This window comes from Notamacropus eugenii, chromosome X, assembly GCF_028372415.1.
Source record: "Notamacropus eugenii isolate mMacEug1 chromosome X, mMacEug1.pri_v2, whole genome shotgun sequence".
Classification (NCBI taxonomy): Eukaryota; Metazoa; Chordata; class Mammalia; order Diprotodontia; family Macropodidae; genus Notamacropus; species Notamacropus eugenii.
The window spans coordinates 69401466-69419656 of NC_092879.1; the positions used below are offsets into that span (position 1 = coordinate 69401466).

General features: G+C 42.7%; 2 protein-coding genes and 1 long non-coding RNA gene across 6 annotated transcripts in view; 2 read left to right on the forward strand and 1 right to left on the reverse strand.

Annotated features, from left to right (window-relative positions):
- The first annotated feature begins 3906 nt into the window (after positions 1-3906).
- On the forward strand, positions 3907-5647 carry LOC140515976 (uncharacterized). Its single transcript, XM_072626873.1, has 2 exons — positions 3907-4464; positions 4943-5647. The coding sequence occupies exons 1-2, from the start codon at positions 4147-4149 to the stop codon at positions 5549-5551; spliced, it is 927 nt and encodes a 308-aa protein (XP_072482974.1). The 5' UTR covers positions 3907-4146; the 3' UTR covers positions 5552-5647.
- Positions 5648-7303: 1656 nt separating this feature from the next.
- On the reverse strand, positions 7304-16642 carry LOC140515977 (protein EOLA1-like). The gene is made up of 3 exons (XM_072626874.1): positions 16554-16642; positions 10857-11152; positions 7304-7899 (listed from the first exon to the last, which is right to left on the reverse strand). Exons 2-3 carry the CDS (start codon positions 11131-11133, stop codon positions 7655-7657), a joined length of 522 nt encoding a protein of 173 aa, XP_072482975.1. The 5' UTR covers positions 11134-11152; positions 16554-16642; the 3' UTR covers positions 7304-7654.
- Positions 16587-18191, forward strand: part of LOC140515978 (uncharacterized) — a 98281-nt gene continuing 96676 nt past the window's right edge. For all 4 annotated transcript variants that reach the window (XR_011971231.1, XR_011971233.1, XR_011971230.1 and 1 more), the window contains exons 1-2: positions 16587-16681; positions 18074-18164. This is a non-coding gene — a long non-coding RNA (uncharacterized lncRNA). The remainder of the gene's footprint in view (positions 16682-18073; positions 18165-18191) is intronic.

Here is an 18191-nt window from a genome sequence, read left to right on the forward strand (position 1 = left end):
GGCATTACAAATACTGGTTAAGGAGCAATCAGCACCCTGGAATGCTCCTGTGTTTGTTATAAAGAAAAAATCCGGGAAAGTCAGGTTCCTTACAGATGTTAATCAAGCATTTGTAAGTACCTGGCAGCAGCTATACCAAAATAAACAGCCACTATGCATTCTTATCAATCTCACCTTGAAGGCGATCCTCGCTAAACAAAGAAGGGGAAAAGGTCACCTAATACAATCAGAGCTTGATACAGCTGTCTCAAAAGGCTCACATACTACTCCAGCTATGAGACATTTTAAGATACTAATATGGGGTCCAGGGTATGGTTGTGTCTCCACAGGAAAAGGTGATGCGTGGATTCCCATTAGAAGGATCCGTAGGTGGGAACCGATGTCGGAGACGGCGGAGACGCAGGAGGCGGAGACCCCGGAGAGCCCGGAGAAGGATCATACACCACCTGAGCCTGCTGCTGACAGCTTTAACCTTGCTGCCCAGAGAGGAGGCAGCACTCATCACAACCGCAGACACTGCTGCTGACAGCTTCCCATCTAGGCATCTCTTTCCACCGGCTGAAGGAGGACTTTGATATCACAAACCCAGGACTTGGGGTGGGGAGGAGGTGACCAATTTTCCACCTGTATAGATCCATTTGCAAGATTAAGGGGGGTGGTGACGTGTAAGGCGCCAACACCAGCTGCTCCTCTTAAAAAATGCTTTGGGATTAGTTGATTGCACTTCCCCTGTTGTAACTCAGCCATTTAGTTTCATCTTTGTTTTATTTGATGCCTCCCTTTGTCAGTTGTGCTAGCTGCAGATTTCTGTGTGAATGAAGTCTTGTTGTAGGGTACTCATATGCTAAAGGCCTTCCTAATCCACTCAGCCTCCAGCCACTGTTTGCTCTAGAGCCAGGTGCGCTCCGCGCATAAAAAAGAAGGGGAGATGTTGGGATTGGAAGCTCAGTTCCGTGTGGACAGTCTCGGGCGGGTAAAGGTGGGAGCTTCTAAATCTTAGAGCTCTCACGAGACCCTCCCAGGAAACGGCAGGGGATCGAGGTGAACCAAGCTATCTCGAGTAATTCCGCCTCTTCCCGTGAGAAACGTGATGGGGGAGAGATCTCCCCGCCCTCGAGATGGTCCCAGATCTGGGCACACCTAGTTACCTAACAGCACGGTATTGAGATGCAAACTATGCGGCTAAAGGTTAAGTAGGATTGAGGAAGCCTGAAAGCTCTCTTAGCACGTGAGGAGCCAAGAGGACAGTAGGCTCTGCTTTCTTCTTTCCTCTCTCCCCTCCCCCTCTCTCCCCGCTTGTACTTCTACTTCCAATCTCTTAAGATCTTAGCCTCCTTAGGAAATCTCCCCCTCTTCCTCCTAAGGAAGACCCCCTGCACTTGTAACCTAGACCCTGAAATAAAGCTCAACCCTTGTTCGACTCTGGAACGTCCTTTCTCTCATATGAGCATCCGGTTTTGGCCAACCGAAGACCTCGGAGGTGAGGTAAGAAGACTCGGGTAGCCCACACAGGCCTCTAGGCCTGGCAATCTTATACCTGGTAGAAATTTTAAATCCACATTCTTCCTTTTAAATTGGATCTGATTAGTTTAGGCCTCTCAAAATCTTAGCTGGAGGGAGAGAGAGTTTACAGTGGCAAGGTGCACAGTAAATATTCAAAAGCTCCAGAGAAAATGTCCAACTCAAGGCTTTGGACTTGGGCTCTTGAATAAAGGAATGAAGAAATGAATGAATATGAACACCTCAGGTGTTAAATGGTCTCTAAGCTCCCTCATGGTCTAACTCCTCAGAGCCTCCTTTTAAGAGCCAGGTTGGGATCCTCCATGCCATAAGACCAGGGGTTTTCTCAGATTTGGTACACTCCAGGGTCTGAAATCACAATGCCTGTCACTTTGATCTATTTAACAGATCTGTAGATTAATTTTCTCATATGTAAAGGCAATAATACTGGTCAATATCACTGGATAGCAAATGATATTGATTGAAAATGATGAACAGGTACTTTACGAATGCTTTTGTATGAAACTAAATGCTTCTGAATTTTTTGTGAGCAAGCTGGCAGAACTATGTGAGACTGTACTTAGCCCCATTGCCCTTCATGTCCCTCCCATCTTTCAAGATAGGAGGTGAATTTGGTCTTTTGGTGGTGGTGTTTCAAAGGAGAGCTCAGAAACAGACATACACACATATGTACATATACACATGTATGTATATATAGATGCATATACATACACACACATATATATATAGTAATATAGTAATGTCTTCATTGTAATTGTAACTTATAGGTCATTTAATCTCTAAGCCTCAGTTTCCTCATATGTAAAATGAGAAGGTTGGATGAAAGGACCTCTAATATTCCCACAAGTTCTGTTTATATGAAAAATAACTCAGAGATAGATTCATAAGATATTAGAGGTCTTGATTCAAAGGCCAGATGACTACTTGTTGAGGATGGTGTAGAGTAGAGGTTATTTGTGTTCACATGGTCTCACAGGACTCTGAGGTCCCTTCCAACTTTGGCATTCTCTGATTCTATAAGAGCTGGAAAGGAGCTTATAGGTCATCTTTGATCAGAGTTGGAAAGTCAGTGCAATCCTCTCATTATATAAATGAGGAAACTGAAGTACCTTGCATGTAGTAAGCCCTTAATGAGTCCTGTTCAGAGAATAAAGTCCTTTTAGATTAAGTGACTCGTCCAATGACATCCAGCTAGTTAGCAAGTGTCAGAGTTATGCTTAGGACACAGGTTTTTTGAACCTAAATATGCTCTTCTTCATGATACCCACAAGCCACCGTGGTGCTGTTCCAGCTATAGGGGTCCCCTCGGGGTAGCTTTTTTCAGGAGCTCTGCTTCCCTTCAGCTTAGGGAGATCTCTGCCTCAGTGTTGGTTGGCGCAGGGAGCTTTGGTTTTGGGGGTGCCTGCCTCGGATTTCCAAATGGCTTCACCATCTCCAAAGAGGATAAGCAGTAGGTCATAGGGAGAAAGGAAAGGTGTGGGGAGGAGGGTCATAGACACATGGAGCATTCAGTTGCCTCTATCCCCAGAAACACAGTCACTTCGATCTTTTTCGCAGAAAGTAGCGGCTCATCTCCTTTGGCAATGCTGTGTTACACAGCAAGACACCACCCCAGTACTACCCAGGCACACAGCCAAACTGGTTCCAACCAAACCCTTTAGCACCCAGACAGCCAGCAAACTGTGGCCCTCTAACCACTATCCCCTTCCCCCATTCCACACATACAACTGCCAACCTGTTTACTTGCTCCTGTCTTCAAGACCCAGAGGATCCTCTCACCTCCCCCAAACTTCCTAATCTGGTGAGAAAGAGCAATGTGGAAGTACCTTCCTCCAAGTCCTCTCAAGGAGTCTAACTGATTTGTTGTTCCCTCAGCCCCCACCCCCTCTCTCTTCCTTGAAGTTCCACTCCTATGGATTTAAGCAATTATCTAGAAGTACTTGCTTTATTTATAAAGTAGTTAGAAGCGGAAAGAGTTTGGCAAAAGGCCTGAGAAAATATACTAAAAACTGTGAAGCACAATTCTTACTGGTATGCTGTCTTTCAGAGCCCATATGGAATTAGAAATGTTTTATTTCTCAGCTGCCTCCTCCCATATTTGCTGTCTTTTTTCTTTTTTCCCCCACATTTACTTTCTAATAAAAATTAATGACCAATTTGTCCCCTCTTAATTGGGTTTCTCTTAAAAAGAGAAAGTGAAATTGACAAGAATATTCCATTGTTTGGTCAAGATACTTTTTGAAAGTGATGCTAACTATCATCTGCACTTCAAACCAATCAGGGAGCTTGGAATGTTATGGATGGCATCATTCACCTAGGAAACCACTACGGTTTCAACTTTGTGCTACATTCTAGATTTTTGCCACCAGTATCAAAACAATGCCTCTTCTGCTGCTGAAATCATTTCAGGCTAGACAGAGCAGTGGACATGACAGGTTAAAATGTGTCAGAACAGAGGTTAGTTTTATAGCAAATAATTCTACTGAGGGCAGAGTCAAATTGAAACCTCAGTAGGTATCTTGAATTCTTGAGGAGTCAATTCAAAGGGTTACTCCCTTTTCTTTAACCGACCAGAAAGGGTCAAGAACTTCCAGGTATTTGTGGAAGAAATATGCTTCAGAAGCCATGAATAAAGATCCCGCTTCCTCAACAAGGGAGAGTAGTAGCCAGCCTCTGACTCTGGCAGAAACTGGTCAATTTCTTTGTCTCTTCTTTCCTAAGAAGCTTTGGAAAATAGTAGAAAGTGACCACTTTAAGTCTATCCATTGGAATGATAATGGAGACTGTGTGGTTATTGAGGAAGAGCTTTTCCAAAAAGAAATTTTGGATAGGAAAGGGATTTTTGAAACATCCAGCCTGAAAAGTTTCATTCGACAGCTTAATCTTTATGGATTCTCTAAAATTCACACAACTCGCTCTCATCAGGGGACAAAAAAACTAATGGTAAAGTACTAATTTAGTTCTTATGCTGAAGTAATTTCTCTGAGTTATAGTTAAGCTTTATTTTGCTACTATGACAAGTTTCTCTGAAAGGGTTATATCGCAGAGCAGGTAAGACTTGATGGAAAGGGGACAGGCAAGGCTCTGCCAATGTCTCATTACTTAAAGTATAACTCTTGATGTTTTCAATTAACTCAAAATCTCAAGCAACCCAGTTTATTTCAAAAAGGATAGTTGTTTATTATAAATGGAACATTTTTATGATATGAAAGGTTTTAACATAGAAACCCAATTGAAATATACAGGGTTTTTCACTACTCAATCAAATTGGGTTGATCTCATAGCACAGGATGAAATGATTATGATAGCTTTTTTTTTTTTACCCGCGAACTGAAAGGTAGCAATTGAAATCTCAAAATGAGATCCTTGTGGGGCTTATAGCTAATTGCAAATGGCTAAAACGTGTTTGATTTCTCTGTAGATCTATCGAAATTCCAACTTTAAAAGAGACTGCCCTTTGCTGATTCAAAGACTTAAAAGAAGAGTGGGCGTTAGGAGTAGTGCTCCATCAAGCTCTGTCTCTCCTCTTCCAAAAAAAAAGAGAGGCCAGGCCAAGAAAAGACAAGTTTCCTTTAGGAAGTCAAGAATGGCTCTTTCTAGCAGGCAGGTAATAGCCATGAAAGGCAAACAGAAGATGCTGAAGAAATCTCAGCAAAGTCAACAAAAGAGCAGCCATGATTATCGTGCTCCACCAACATGGCCTTTGGAGAATTCCGCTAGCCATTCCAGACAAAATCTACCCCAAGTTCACCACAGGGAAGTCCAAAACAACATCGGGTTACATCCTTTTATATCCCAAGAACCACCTATGCCAATTTACCCTCCCATTACGGGGTTGCTAACATCTTCACTCTACCCTAACTTTATGTCTCTAAATACTCAAATCTCTGCTTTAATGTCTTTATATAACCCATGGTTTGCTATGCTCATGGCTGCACCTTCAGAGTGCAGAGAACACCAGGTTTCTTCCTCAGCCTGGCTTTGCCCAGTTTGCAGCTGCTACAACAGGAGACATCAGCCAAGTCAGTAACATTCCAGAGTCCACAGAGCTCTTCTGACTAAAATGATTACAATTTTGTAATGAATACAATGGTCCCATTCTTGTCTCTATAAAAATCTGTGCCAATTAAACTACTTAAAAAAAATTTAACCAGTGTTTTCTCTCTCAACACCTTACACTTTATCAGTCCGTCCTGATGAACGTAGGAGTATTCATTTCAAAGGTGTTCATTTCTAAAATCAAACATAGAATCAAGGAAAAGATTTGTCTTAGGGCTTCTTAGTTTGGATTTGACATGTAAAGGGATTTTGTCCATTCATTCAGCACATATTGATTGAGTGTACTCTGTATAACACGCTGCCATTGGCACAGCAGGGGGTCCAAAGATGGAAATGATTATTTAATAAGGGGGATAGCACTAGTATGTAAACATACCCTTAATACAAAGCATAAATGGCAGCCAGAATTTTTGTGCTTTTTATATAGAATCTCATTTGATCCTCACTATAACTCTGGGAGACAGATGCTATTATTATCCCTTTACCAAGGAGAAAACTGAGGTTACCCTGGGTCATACAGGTATGTGTCTAAGGCAGGATTTAAACTCAGATCTTTCTGCCTTCCATCCACCGGGCCACCTAGCTGCTCATATTACCCACTTAATGAGAGGTATTAAATGCTAGGGGATGGGGTCCTAGGGAGGGTGACACCATGCCTGGCTGAGGGGGGGGGATCTAGTTGGGTTTAGTGGGGATATAGGAAGGATTAGTGAAAGAGGTGCTAGTTGAAGCCATAGGAACAGATGAAAAAACTCTGAGAGAGACTGTAAAAAGAAGAGAGTTGAGGACAGAAGGCTCTGGGATATCTACATTCAGGGGGCAAGAGAATAAAGAATACCTTAGAGCTGGGAGAAGAATCAGGAAACCAGAAGGATAAAGACTTTTAAAAGGCAACACTAACTGTCCCTCTCTCCTTTCCTTAGAGATGGAAGCCTGCTCCAGGTGCAGATTTCTGCATATTGCTGACAAGTAAAGTCCAACAGTGACTGATTTTCTAGTTGCTTTTCTTTCTTCCCAAGGGAAGGCTCACTGGGTGGTGGTGTTAGGACAAGGACTAGGGCATATCTATCTGAAGTCAAAACAAAAAGCATCAAGAAAATTTTTATTTTTAAAGCTACTTAGCCAAGGATTTAAAAATTCTGGTAATTGGTGACCTTAGAGAAACTAGGATTGATAAAGCAGGGGATGGAAACCAGATTAGAAGGGAGTTAAGGACTATATGGACCATGAGAGCATATGCTTTTATAGATCACTGTATCCTAAAGTGTGGAAAGAGGGGAAAGTCAGATGGTAATTTTTGCCAACTGAAGAATGTCTAGGGTGGGGGTGGGGCAACTTTCTTGATAGGATAAAAGTTATTTTTAAACATGTTGATGGTACACAGATGGATTAGTTGAAGGCCTCTCTCCTTTCCCTATCAGAATGTTGCTATGTCAGTTACTTTTCTTTATGACAAGGAAAGATTCCATGGGGGGAGGGGGGTGGGGATGGAGAAGTGGGAAGGAAGGCTATATCAGGAAATGTCTATGATATCAAAAGAAAGAGGGATCAATACCGTTTTTTCTAAAATCAGTTTAAATCTTGGCATTGCTTAGATCTTGAATAAGGCTTTTCCAATTAATATCTGTTTTGATTGAGAGCCTGATTTGAGCAATAGCCTTGTGTAAGACATACAATACCATTTTTACTAGAATTAACATAAGAAAGCACACAAAACCAAGCCTAATGGAACAAAAACTTCTTTTAAAAAATGTCTTATTACAGTCTTGAAATGAACATAACTGGGATAAAATGGGATAAAAAATAGTAACATGATTACATTTATTGGCTGATGTCATTGTCTGCATTAAGACCTAATGATCTGAAATATTATTGTCAATAAGTAAAAAGATACATATATCTCAGTGATGCTTTAGCTTGAAAATCACAATTCCCACTGATCTGGTTTTGAGAAATGATGTTTTTTTCCCCTGTAGAGGACATCTAGTGCAATTAATACAATAAAAGGAATTTACAGTTTGGCTCATATGGGAATCATATCCATTAAAGATGTTTGGATCAGTTCTCTGCAATTTTATTTTTGGGAAGCCATGATAAAATTTCCCTGCTCCAAAGGGATCAGTTCTTTGGGGATCTCAACTTGAAATATATCCTTTCCACCTTTAGCAAGTATTGGTTTTAATAGCCATCTTGGGTTTGAAAGATTTGTCAGGTACTTTTGTTTCAAGTTGGTCAGCACAGCTTTGTTCTCTAGGTCCACCAACTTCTCCGGAGCCAGATTTCCAGGACACTGCAATGTTTCCCCAATGTCCACGAGACCTGGATGGAAGCAAAGAAGCACACATGAAGGGTTTTTCCCCCCTTGGTTGAATAAGAATGTTTGCATTCCTTTTACACATGAAATATTCAATTATTAAAAGAACACAGCTCTCTATGTGAAAAATGAACATCAGGAAGAGTATTAATTTACCCCAAGAAAGATGCTACAGACTATAGCCAACCCCCTATATTGTTAAGAGTTTTATGAGAAAAATGAGAGGTAAGTCAAAGACTATTGATGGTACTGGTCTGTGTTCAAATTCTGCCTCAAATGATCTATGTGACCTCTGGCAAGTCACTTGATGTCTCTGTCACAGTTTTAACATCTAGAAAAAAGAGGATAGAAATGGCACCGTCCTCTCAGGGTTACTGTGGGAATGAAAAGAAATAAGGTATATTACAAAGAAAAGCTTTGTAAGCCTTAAAACCCCATATAAATATCAACTATTATTGTCATTAGGTAGTTAGGTGGCACTGCAGTAGATAGAGTGGGGGGGGGGGGGTGGCTGGAGTCAGGAAGACCTGAGTTCAAATTTAATCTCAGACACTTACTAGCTATGTGACCCTGGGGAAGTCACTTCACCCTGTTTGACTCAGTTTCTTCATCTGTAAAATGAGCTGGAGAAGGAACTGGCAAAACAATCCAGTATCTTTGCCAAGAAAACCCCCTCCACCCTTCCACGATAAAAGGGGTCACAAAGAGTTGGACACAACTGAAAACGACTAAACAATGAAAATTAGTCATTCCCTCTGGTAATGGAGATGCTAACCTCACCACACTTCAGTAGATTTTCTTTGTTAATTGTTGAGCCTGAAAAATTTATCTCTTGGTGTACAACCTTCTAGCAATAAGGCCCTATGCTTAGCTGGGTTGGGTCTCACATGACATTCTGCTGCTGGCCCAGTGTATTCACCACACTGGTAGTGACTACAGACTGCCAGCATAGTTCTCAATCGCAATGTATAACAGATTCTCTGTATAGAAGGCAGAAGAAAAACATTGATTTAGATACCAGAAAACAAAATCCTTCATAGCAACCAAGAAGTCAATACAGGTTATCACAGCAGGGGGCAAAGTCATTCCCAAGCCTCCCTGCCCCCTGCTGGGACCTTTGAACAAACAAACACCAGCCTAAGCTGTGCCTGCCTGCCTGTGTCCTTCTCAGCTCTGACCAGTCTGACCAACTTTCTCTCAGCTCTGCTTCACCTGTTCAGCAAGCTCCTCCTACCACATGTGACTTAGGCTTCCATGTGATCCAAGCAGATCACATGGACCTATTAAGGAATGGGAAAGATTTTCCCATTTACATTACCATTATCCCCAGTCCTTGAGAACTTTTGAGCTTGCTAGGCCCTTGCCCCTTTGAAAACCTAAGGCCATGTCCTGAGTATGCTAAGGTATCAGTGTGTATGGGAAGGGTACATACATGTATACACACTATGTTAATAAAAGGAACTATGTAAAACAAAGATGTCTATCATCTATCAACAAAATACCATGTAAATGGTATAACATTTCATTAAATGAGATATTTGTAAAGCACTTTAGCACTATGCCTGGCACACAGTAGGTGCCTGTTCCCTTCCCTTTCCTCCCACATAACCAAGCACTGGGAGGCCTGCATGTAACTGATATTTATAGGTAGATCTGCAATGTCTCCCTCAGGGTGATTCCTCTCCTAACTTCAATGCTTATTGAGCTTGGAATTATATCTATGTATTATATCAGATGTTTGCCATGTAGGACTATGATTCTTTTGGGAGGTTTCAGGATAAAAGTCACTTTCTCTGGATTTTGAAGGGGGCTATATAAATAGTTCCCCATAGTGCATATGTATGTAACTATTTAATAGTATTAATTATTATTATATCTTCAAAAATAATGCTGCTGACATTAAATTGAATATGGATGCCTATGTCTGGATGGACAAATGAAAATGAGACCGATGGTCCTTATCCCCCAGATTGAAAACCACTACCTTTGATTTGTTGTTTGAAAGGCTGGTGCTGCTTAGAGCAGTAACTCCCCCAAATTCTCATCCTGGTAGATGAAGCCAGATGATTTTGCCCCAGGTCACAGTGAGTCAGAATACAGACTTACAACATCACGTCTTAGAAAAATCTGGAGACTCACAACTAAGGTTCCTAGTCTTCTCCCAGCCTGGAATGAGGTAGGAGGAAATATTTGCATTTTATTAGGTCAGAACAGAAATAACCCTGAAGTAGAAGACAGGAGAACTGCAGCTGAGTCCTAACTCTGCCACCAACTGCCTGTGTGACATGGGGCAAGCTCCTTCCCCTTTATAGGCCTCAGTTTCTCTTTATGTAAAGTTAAAAGGTTAGATCAGATGGTTCTGAAGGGTTCTTTTAGCTCAAATATTCTATCACTTTATGATTCAATGATCTCCAATGAGATAATCTACTCAACGTAACGTTATAGGTTACAATGAAGTACACTAGTGACATTTCATTTTAAAAAATACACACCTACAGACAAAACCACCAGCCTACTACCACTGCCACCACCACCAATCCCACAACCCTCAAAGTTCCTGGAACACTGAAATGCTTATTATAGATTCCTAAATTATTAGAGTCAAAACGGACCATAAAGGTAATCTCTTCATAAGATCAAAGGATCTTAAATTTAGAAATGGAAGGGATCTCAGGGGCCATTTATTTAGTCCCGTTCTCTCACTTAACGGTGGAGGAAACTGAAGTCAAAGTGGTATGCCCAAAGTGTTGAGACTTCAAATTCAATGATGTTTCTGCTATGATTGCTGGGTAAATTTGTATGTGTATATATGCATGTGTGTGTGCGTGTGTGTGCGTGTGTGTGTGTGTGTGTCTCTGAAGGGAGGAAGAGTTTGTGTATGTGGGATATTTTTTAGTTATTCTATTCAATCCCATCAGCCTTTCCTAATCCCTTTACACGCCCAAGGTGAAAGACCACTCACCAGCAATAACTCCTCGACCAAATTTCTCCCCTTCGTCCAACAATGCCTGAATTTGAGTGCTTGTCATCCCAAGCCTTTCCACCAGTATATACTTCCATGATTCATCTTCCCAGTCTTTCTGAGCGATATGAATAGCGATGGTGCAGCTGTACTGGCTTGCCAGCAAAGGACGCCAACGAGTCTCTAGGGTTTTGACTCCATTTAGGACCAGCCCAGCATAAGGTTGCCGGAAGGAAAGACAGCCAAATTTCATCTCTTTCTCAAGCCTGTGATTCATTTATCATTAGTCTTTCATCCTATTTCAAGTTTTAAAAAAAGGGGGTAAATGAACCATCAAAGCACAAAGTACCATCTGCATCCACCTCCCCCATGCCCATTAGACAGTGCCCCTGACTCTCTGGCAGCTATCACAAGAAGAAACACTTTAGCCACACTAACTGGGGGAAATGTACAATTGGGGAGCAAGGATGAATTACAGAGCATTTTGAAAAGAATGCAGCTTTTTTACATTCAAGTCTATAACTAACTCTGCTGAAGGAAAGAGGAACAATGAGAGCTCAGAGCAGTGGCTTAGAGAATCTGACCTGTGCTTTCAGCAAATAGCAATTCAAAGAGGTAAAAGAGAAAAGTACCAGAGGAATATGGAAGTTAAATTATATGCCCAAGGTCACATAACTAATAAGAGTCAGAGCTCCAAGCCCAGCCATCTGTCTAAATGGCTCTTATTGAATCAATCAATCTATCCCTCATTGTGTATCTCTATATACTTGCCTACATATACGTATCTTTATAGACATACTTATATATACACTCTAAGTGACTATTTAAACAATTGTTTGAAAGCAAAAGCTGCAATAAAGTAGGATTTTGAATACAGCATTTGCCTTCCCTCTAAACTAGGTTAAACAATTGCCTTGTTTACACAATTCAGTACAGTTAGACCTTCCACATCCCGACTTTCTCCATCATGGTTTCAATATATCAGTGTTTGGCATAAGAAATTAAATGGGAATGGGGGGGGGAAGTTTTGCAGTAGTCACAGATGAAACAGGAAAAGTTCTGAAACTCAGAAATGCATAAATATATGTATAGTATTGCATAATGTCAACCCAAATTTTACAATAATGTAAACACCCCTTAAAAGAAAAGGAAAAAAAATTAGACTTTTTCTCTGCTATGAGGGGAGGGTCAAAGAATTTTGTGTAGATTTTTCAGATATGGGGGTGCTGTACCCCTAATCCCCCAGATGTGGAAGGGATAACTGTAACTTACTTAAGAAGCCCTTGCAGTATAGAAGTAATCTTCAACCAAAACAGTCATTCTAAAGCAGTGGAATCCCAATGAATGAGATCTGACTGTAATTGTGAAGTGAGTTTATATATCCCATCTAAGAGTGGCCCAGTGGATAGAGTGCTGGGTTTGGAGTCAGGAAGACCTGAATTCAAGTCTTGCCTTAGACACTTACTCTCTGTGTTACTCTGAGCAGTCATTTAACATCAGATTGCCTCAGTTTCCTCAAGTGTAAAATGGGAATATTAACAGCCCCTCTCTCGAAGGGTTGTTGTGAGGATCAAATGAGATATTCATAAAAGTGCTCAGCATAGTGTTAGACACATGGTCGGTGACATATAAATGCTTATACCCTTTCCCCTCCTCCTTTCCTAACTGACAGACCAGAAGTACTAAACTGTAATTCTGATTCCCTATAGTCTAAGGAAAGTGACTTCACTTCATCTGATTCAACTTTCTGCAAAATGTAAATGAAGCATATAATTACCATTACTTAGGATGTATATATACATATTCATACACATACACACATATATACACATTCATATATATGTATATGTATTCATATATACATATATATATATGAAGGCAATTTCAAGCAAAGAGAGGTGGGGAAGGCTAGCTGATAGCATCCTGAAGTTATGATGCACCGCAAAGAGGTCCTCATCACAATAAATATTTAGAAAACCAATACCTTTGAGAGCCAAATTAGAGGATCACTTTCCAGCAGCAAATGGGACTTACAAGTCATTAGCAATTCCAGGTAATGACCCCAAAATTAGACAATGGAAGCAAAAGAGTCAGAATCCATTGTATGAGAATAGGACATAGAAAGCATGGGTAAAAAATTATATTTCAAAAAGATCTGGGGGTTTTAGTGAATAGTAAGCTAAAAAATGAGTCAGCTGGGTGACTTTACAGCCAAAAAAAGCTGAGGAAACCATTCTTAGCTTGCCTGAATAGAGGCAGTGTCAAGGGCCAGGGAGAGCATAGTCCCACTGATTTCTGCCCTGGCCAAACACCATCTAAAGTATTTGGTTCAATTTTGGGAGCATTTCAGGAAAGTCACTGACAAATTGGAGTGCATCCAGAGGGTGGCTAGTATAGGGAGATGATCAGAAATCATGCCATCCAGATGAGCCTTGCCCAAGGAACTGAGAATTTTTGGCCTGGGGAAGAAGGGAACAATTTCTGCTTTCTCTTTTCCAGAGGACAGAACTGAGAATGACAACAGCCGCTGGGGGGGGGGGGGGGGGGCGGCGTCTGAACTGTTTTTGTGTCATGGACCCCTTTCGAAGTTTGGTGAGGCCTAGGGAGCCCTTCTTACAATAAGGCTTTTAAAGGCATAAAACAAAATACATGGGATTATAAAGGTAATCAGTATACTGAAATACAGGTTAAAAAGTATTACAAAAAATTGCAAGTTAATTGGATGCCAGCTTAAGAATCTTTTTTAAAAAGGAAAACTTCCTAGCAAAGGCAGCTGTGTAAAAAGTATAATAGCTACTATAGGAGATACACTGCCTATCATTGGAGGACGGTTTGCTAGAGAAACTGTTTGTAGAAGGGATTCCTATCCAGATACACAATGGACAAGATGTCCTTGGAGACTCTTCCCAACTTTGATTTTGAGTCTTGCTTCATTCTTCTGCCCCCAAAGGCACTTGCCTTCTTCTCCTTGTCAGAGTCAAGGACCATGTTAAACATCTGCCAGCATTATTAGAAATAAAGGGTATTTTCTGGCTCACAATTTTAAGGTTGAAAACTCAACACCTAGGATGTTGTAAAGAAAAATGAGACCCCTTACAGAACTAGATTCTACCATCAACTTCACATCTTTTGCAGCTACAAATCTTCTCAAAGCCTCAACTCTCCTATTGAGCAATATGTTCATCACTATTATCCTATAGTTGGTTAGTAAGTACAACACAAAGTGATTTACCCAGAAATAGTTCCTATCTGTAAAGAACTTAGGATGTAAAACAGCAAGTCCTCCTTGGCCCTCAGTATCTTCATCTGTAAAATGAAGCTGAATTAAATGACCTTCTTTTTATTCCAGATACTAAAAAGATAGGTGGCTCAGTGGATACAGCACTGGGCCTGGAGTCAAGAAGACTTCCTGAGTTCAAATCCAACCTCAAACACTTACTAGCTATGTGACTCTGGGTAAGTTATTTCATCCTGTGTGCCTCAGTTTCCTCCTCTGTACAAATCCTTCTCCAGAAGGATATAGCAAACCTCTCCAGTACCTTTGCCAAGATGAGCAGGGAAGGAAACGGCACGCCACTCTGGTATCTTTGCCAAGAAAACTCAAAATGGGATCATGAAGAGTTGGACATGAATGAACAATAACCACAAAATAGGAAAGATCCACATTTGGCACAAAGGATTAAATGAGATTAGAGGCAATTAATTGCTATTTATTGAAGACCTATTATTTTCTTTGTATTGTGTCTCCTTATCAGGTTTTGAATGCTCAAGCACCAAAATGCAGAAGATGGGTAATATCGGCAGAATGTGTGGGCTAGACTTCATTAAGTCCTGCATCATGGTAGGTTTATACTAGGCTTGTGGTCAAGTAAGTCCTCCAGGTCTTTTTCACATGAACTCCCCTCTAACCAGATCTTTTGCATTCTGTATTTCTGGGGACATTTCCTTGAGATAGTTAAGCCCATCTTTAAGATGGCTCTACCTGACCTAGGCATCTTGATTTTTTGCTGTGGTCTTGTCTTAGCCTGATTCTTGGAGACTATTCTTACCTTCTATTCATTCATGAAATAGAGTATATGGTACAAGGGAAGGGGAATGATCATGCCTTTGATAATCTTAGGATCTTAGTCCTAGATTGGGGCTCAGTACCCACTTTAGAGAAATGAAATGGGACAGTAAAAGTGGAGTGGCGAAGGGTCAAGAAAGGACATTTGGGAAATGACATTATCAACAGGCCTGTCAGCAGCCATAGACAAGGACTATGAACTATGGGAGGGCAGGAGCCAGTTTTCAATCACCTCAGCATCATCTATATGGCTCTGAAGAAAATACTTGGCAAATGCTTGCAATACTCGGTAAAACCAAGACATGGATGGAAAGTATGCTATGCTACAGGCAATGAGTGCTTGAGGTGAAAATCTGGGCCTATGGGAAGAATGACAACCCCCATTTCACTGGGATGCTGAAGAAGTGATTTTCCTCTGTGATGGTAATCAACACCAGTGTCCCTGAGTTTGGCACAAATTTAATTTTATATGTGTTGCTTGTTTTTCCCATCTCTTTTCATTTATTTGGCCAGTCCACATCTAATCAGATCCTGCTCTACACTGGATAAATTAGACCTGATGCCTGCCTTCACAGAGGTTATAGTCTAAGGTGAAGGGATGAGGGAGCCTGTGGCTTGGGAGTGCAGGAGGATGGTCAGGAAACTCATCCTGGAAGAGGCTACATTGGCGGGGGGGGGGGGGGGGGGGGGAGGACACTTCCATTTTGGCTGGTGTGTCCAGCGTCTAGAGCTTTGAGGTTAAGTTGGATAAGTACATTGGGTGAGACATTGCACTGAAATTAAGAGAATGTTGACAGCACCATAGCAGGTCCCCAGGATCGCAGATCTAGGGCTGGAAGGAGACTCGCTCCCCCTCCCCCTACCTCGGTCACTTAGTCTAACCCTTTCATTTTACAGATGAGAAAACTATGGCCCAGAGACAGTAGTGACTTGCCTAAGTTCACAACTGCAGCTCTAGGATTCTAAAACCGTCGTAGTAGAAGCCCTGCGTCACAGAACTCCCATCAACCTTGCCTTAGTGACACCTGCCCTGTTCTATACGGGGGGAGGGGGGGGGGGCGGCTGGCGGCCTGGCTTAGGAGGGGGGGGCTAACGGCCTTAGGCAGTTAGGCATTTTCCCAGCCCAGGACTCTGGGAGGAGGGGGAGGGGGCGCAAGGGAAGGGAGGGGGGAGGAGGGAAAAGGGAGGGGGGAGGAGAAAGTCTTGGGCCTTCAGCTGCAGTCGCAGTCGCCGCCGCTGCCGCCGTCGCCGCCGCCGCCCGGGGGCGCAGTGCCCTGGGACTGGGCGGGAGCCCTGCGACCGGACAGGGACGGGCCAGGGACGCAGCGCGCTGGGCCAGGCGTCGGCAGGAACAGGATGGAAGGGCCTAGAGGCGGCCTAACGTTTTCCGGGGGCCCCGGCCGGAGCCCGAGGGGGACGGGGTGTTGGGGCGTGGGGGTTTGTGGGCCGCCGGCCGAAGGGCACACCTCGTGGGGGAGGGGGGAAAGAGGAAGGAGGGGGGACGGGGTCAGGGGAGGGGAAGCGCTGGAGGCCCGGGGGACAGGGCGCCCCGCCCCTCTCCTCCTGCCCCGCCGACCCACCGGGCTGGGCGGGCGGCGGGCGGCGGGCGGCGGGCGGCGCAGCTTGCTTACGGAGGGAGTGCAGGACACCTGAGCGGAGCCTCGGCGGGACAACAGCGACAAGCCGCGGGGACCAGTGGGCCGCCCGGCCGGTCGGGCGGTGAAAGGAGGAGGAGCTTAGGGAGGAGCCTCGGGCCGGGGTGTGTGTGTGTGCGTGTGTCTGTCTGTGTGTCTGTCTGTCTGCTTGTGTGTGTGTGTATGTATGTCAGGGTGTGTGTGAGTCCCTTTGGACTGTGTGTATAGTTTTTGGGTGTTTATGTTATGTCAGTGTGGCTTTTTGTGTGTGTGTGTGTGTGTGGTGTCCACTTGGAGTGTCTGTATGTATGTATCTGTGTGTGGTACCTTTGTATGCTGTGTGTGTGATTCAGGTATGTTGTGTCTCTCTGTGTGTGGCAGGGGCTGGGAATGAGTTACAAAATGGCTGAGCTGGATTAAAATTCATCTCAACCAACTCTCCTATTTCCACAGAGGTCTGGGCAAGGAAGGGGATTTTTTGCCCAGGGCCACAGACCCTCATACCTTTAGAGCTGAAAAATACTTGGATTGTGTACCCACACATTGGCAGGCTGGGATGGGTTAGGATTTGCACCTTGGGAAAAAATGCCCATGATGAGATCATTGATTGATTCACTGGGATTTTGAAGGGAATTTAGAGGCCATCTAGTCCAACTCCAATTAATAAATGAAGAAACTGAGGTCTTCGGTAGCACTTCTGACAGTAGGCCTTATTTTGGATTTACTTTGTGTATATTTTGTGTTTGTGTGCATAATTTTCTCCCCTTTTCCATCCCCTTATCCCTAAAATGTAATCCCCTTGAGGACAGAGCTTGATTTTGTTTTTGTACTCCCAGTGCCTACCACACTTACCACCGTGCTTGACATATATTAGGCACTTGATAAAATGCTTGTTGAATGCACAAATAAAAGTGACTTCTCCCAAATCCCACAACTGGGAACAGTTAGCAAAGCTGGAATAAAATTTGAATCCTGTGACAGAGTATCTCAACCAATCAATGTACAAGCATTTATTAAGCTTCTACTGTATGCCAGGCACTGTGCTAGCCCCAGGGTTACAGACACTTAAGAGAAATAGTTCCTCTTCTTCATGTCCCAAAAGTCTTTGTGCAGTCTTAAAAGCTTTACTAGCCTAAGACTTCTGGGACATCCTGTATATGTAAACTTCTCTGCAAACCTTAAAGTACTATAAAAAGTGTTGGCTATTATTATTGCCATTATTATATAAAACAAAGGCAGCTAGGTATTGGAGTGGGAGATAGGGAGCTAGCCTCATAATCACAAAGACCTGAGTTCAAATTGTGTCTCCAACACGTTTTAGCTGTGTGATCCTGGGCAAGTCACTTAACTTCTGTTTGTCTCAGTTTCTTCATTTGTGAAATGAGTTGATTGCACTCAATGGCCTGTTCATTTCCTTCTTGCTGTAGACCTGTGATCCTATGGAATACAAGATAACCTTGGGGGTAACCCACAGGACTTAATATGATCAAAAGAAATTGCCTCTTTTTTCCTCCTAGTGAGAGGTTCCTGTTATCTGTCGGATTCATGCTGATGTTCACTGGCAAACTATGGACGAGTTGAGATGGAAAGAGTACATTCTGTTGCCTGGTAGGTAAGAAAACACTCAGAGATTCC

Coding starts and splice junctions, on each gene's coding strand:
- LOC140515976 (XM_072626873.1), top strand. CDS start 4,147: ATGAATAAAGATCCCGCTTCCTCAACAAGGGAGAGTAGTAGCCAGCCT. Junction 4,465..4,942: donor AGGGGACAAAAAAACTAATG/GTAAAGTACTAA, acceptor ATTTCTCTGTAG/ATCTATCGAAATTCCAACTT.
- LOC140515977 (XM_072626874.1), bottom strand. CDS start 11,133: ATGAATCACAGGCTTGAGAAAGAGATGAAATTTGGCTGTCTTTCCTTC. Junction 7,900..10,856: donor TGGTCGAGGAGTTATTGCTG/GTGAGTGGTCTT, acceptor GCTTCCATCCAG/GTCTCGTGGACATTGGGGAA.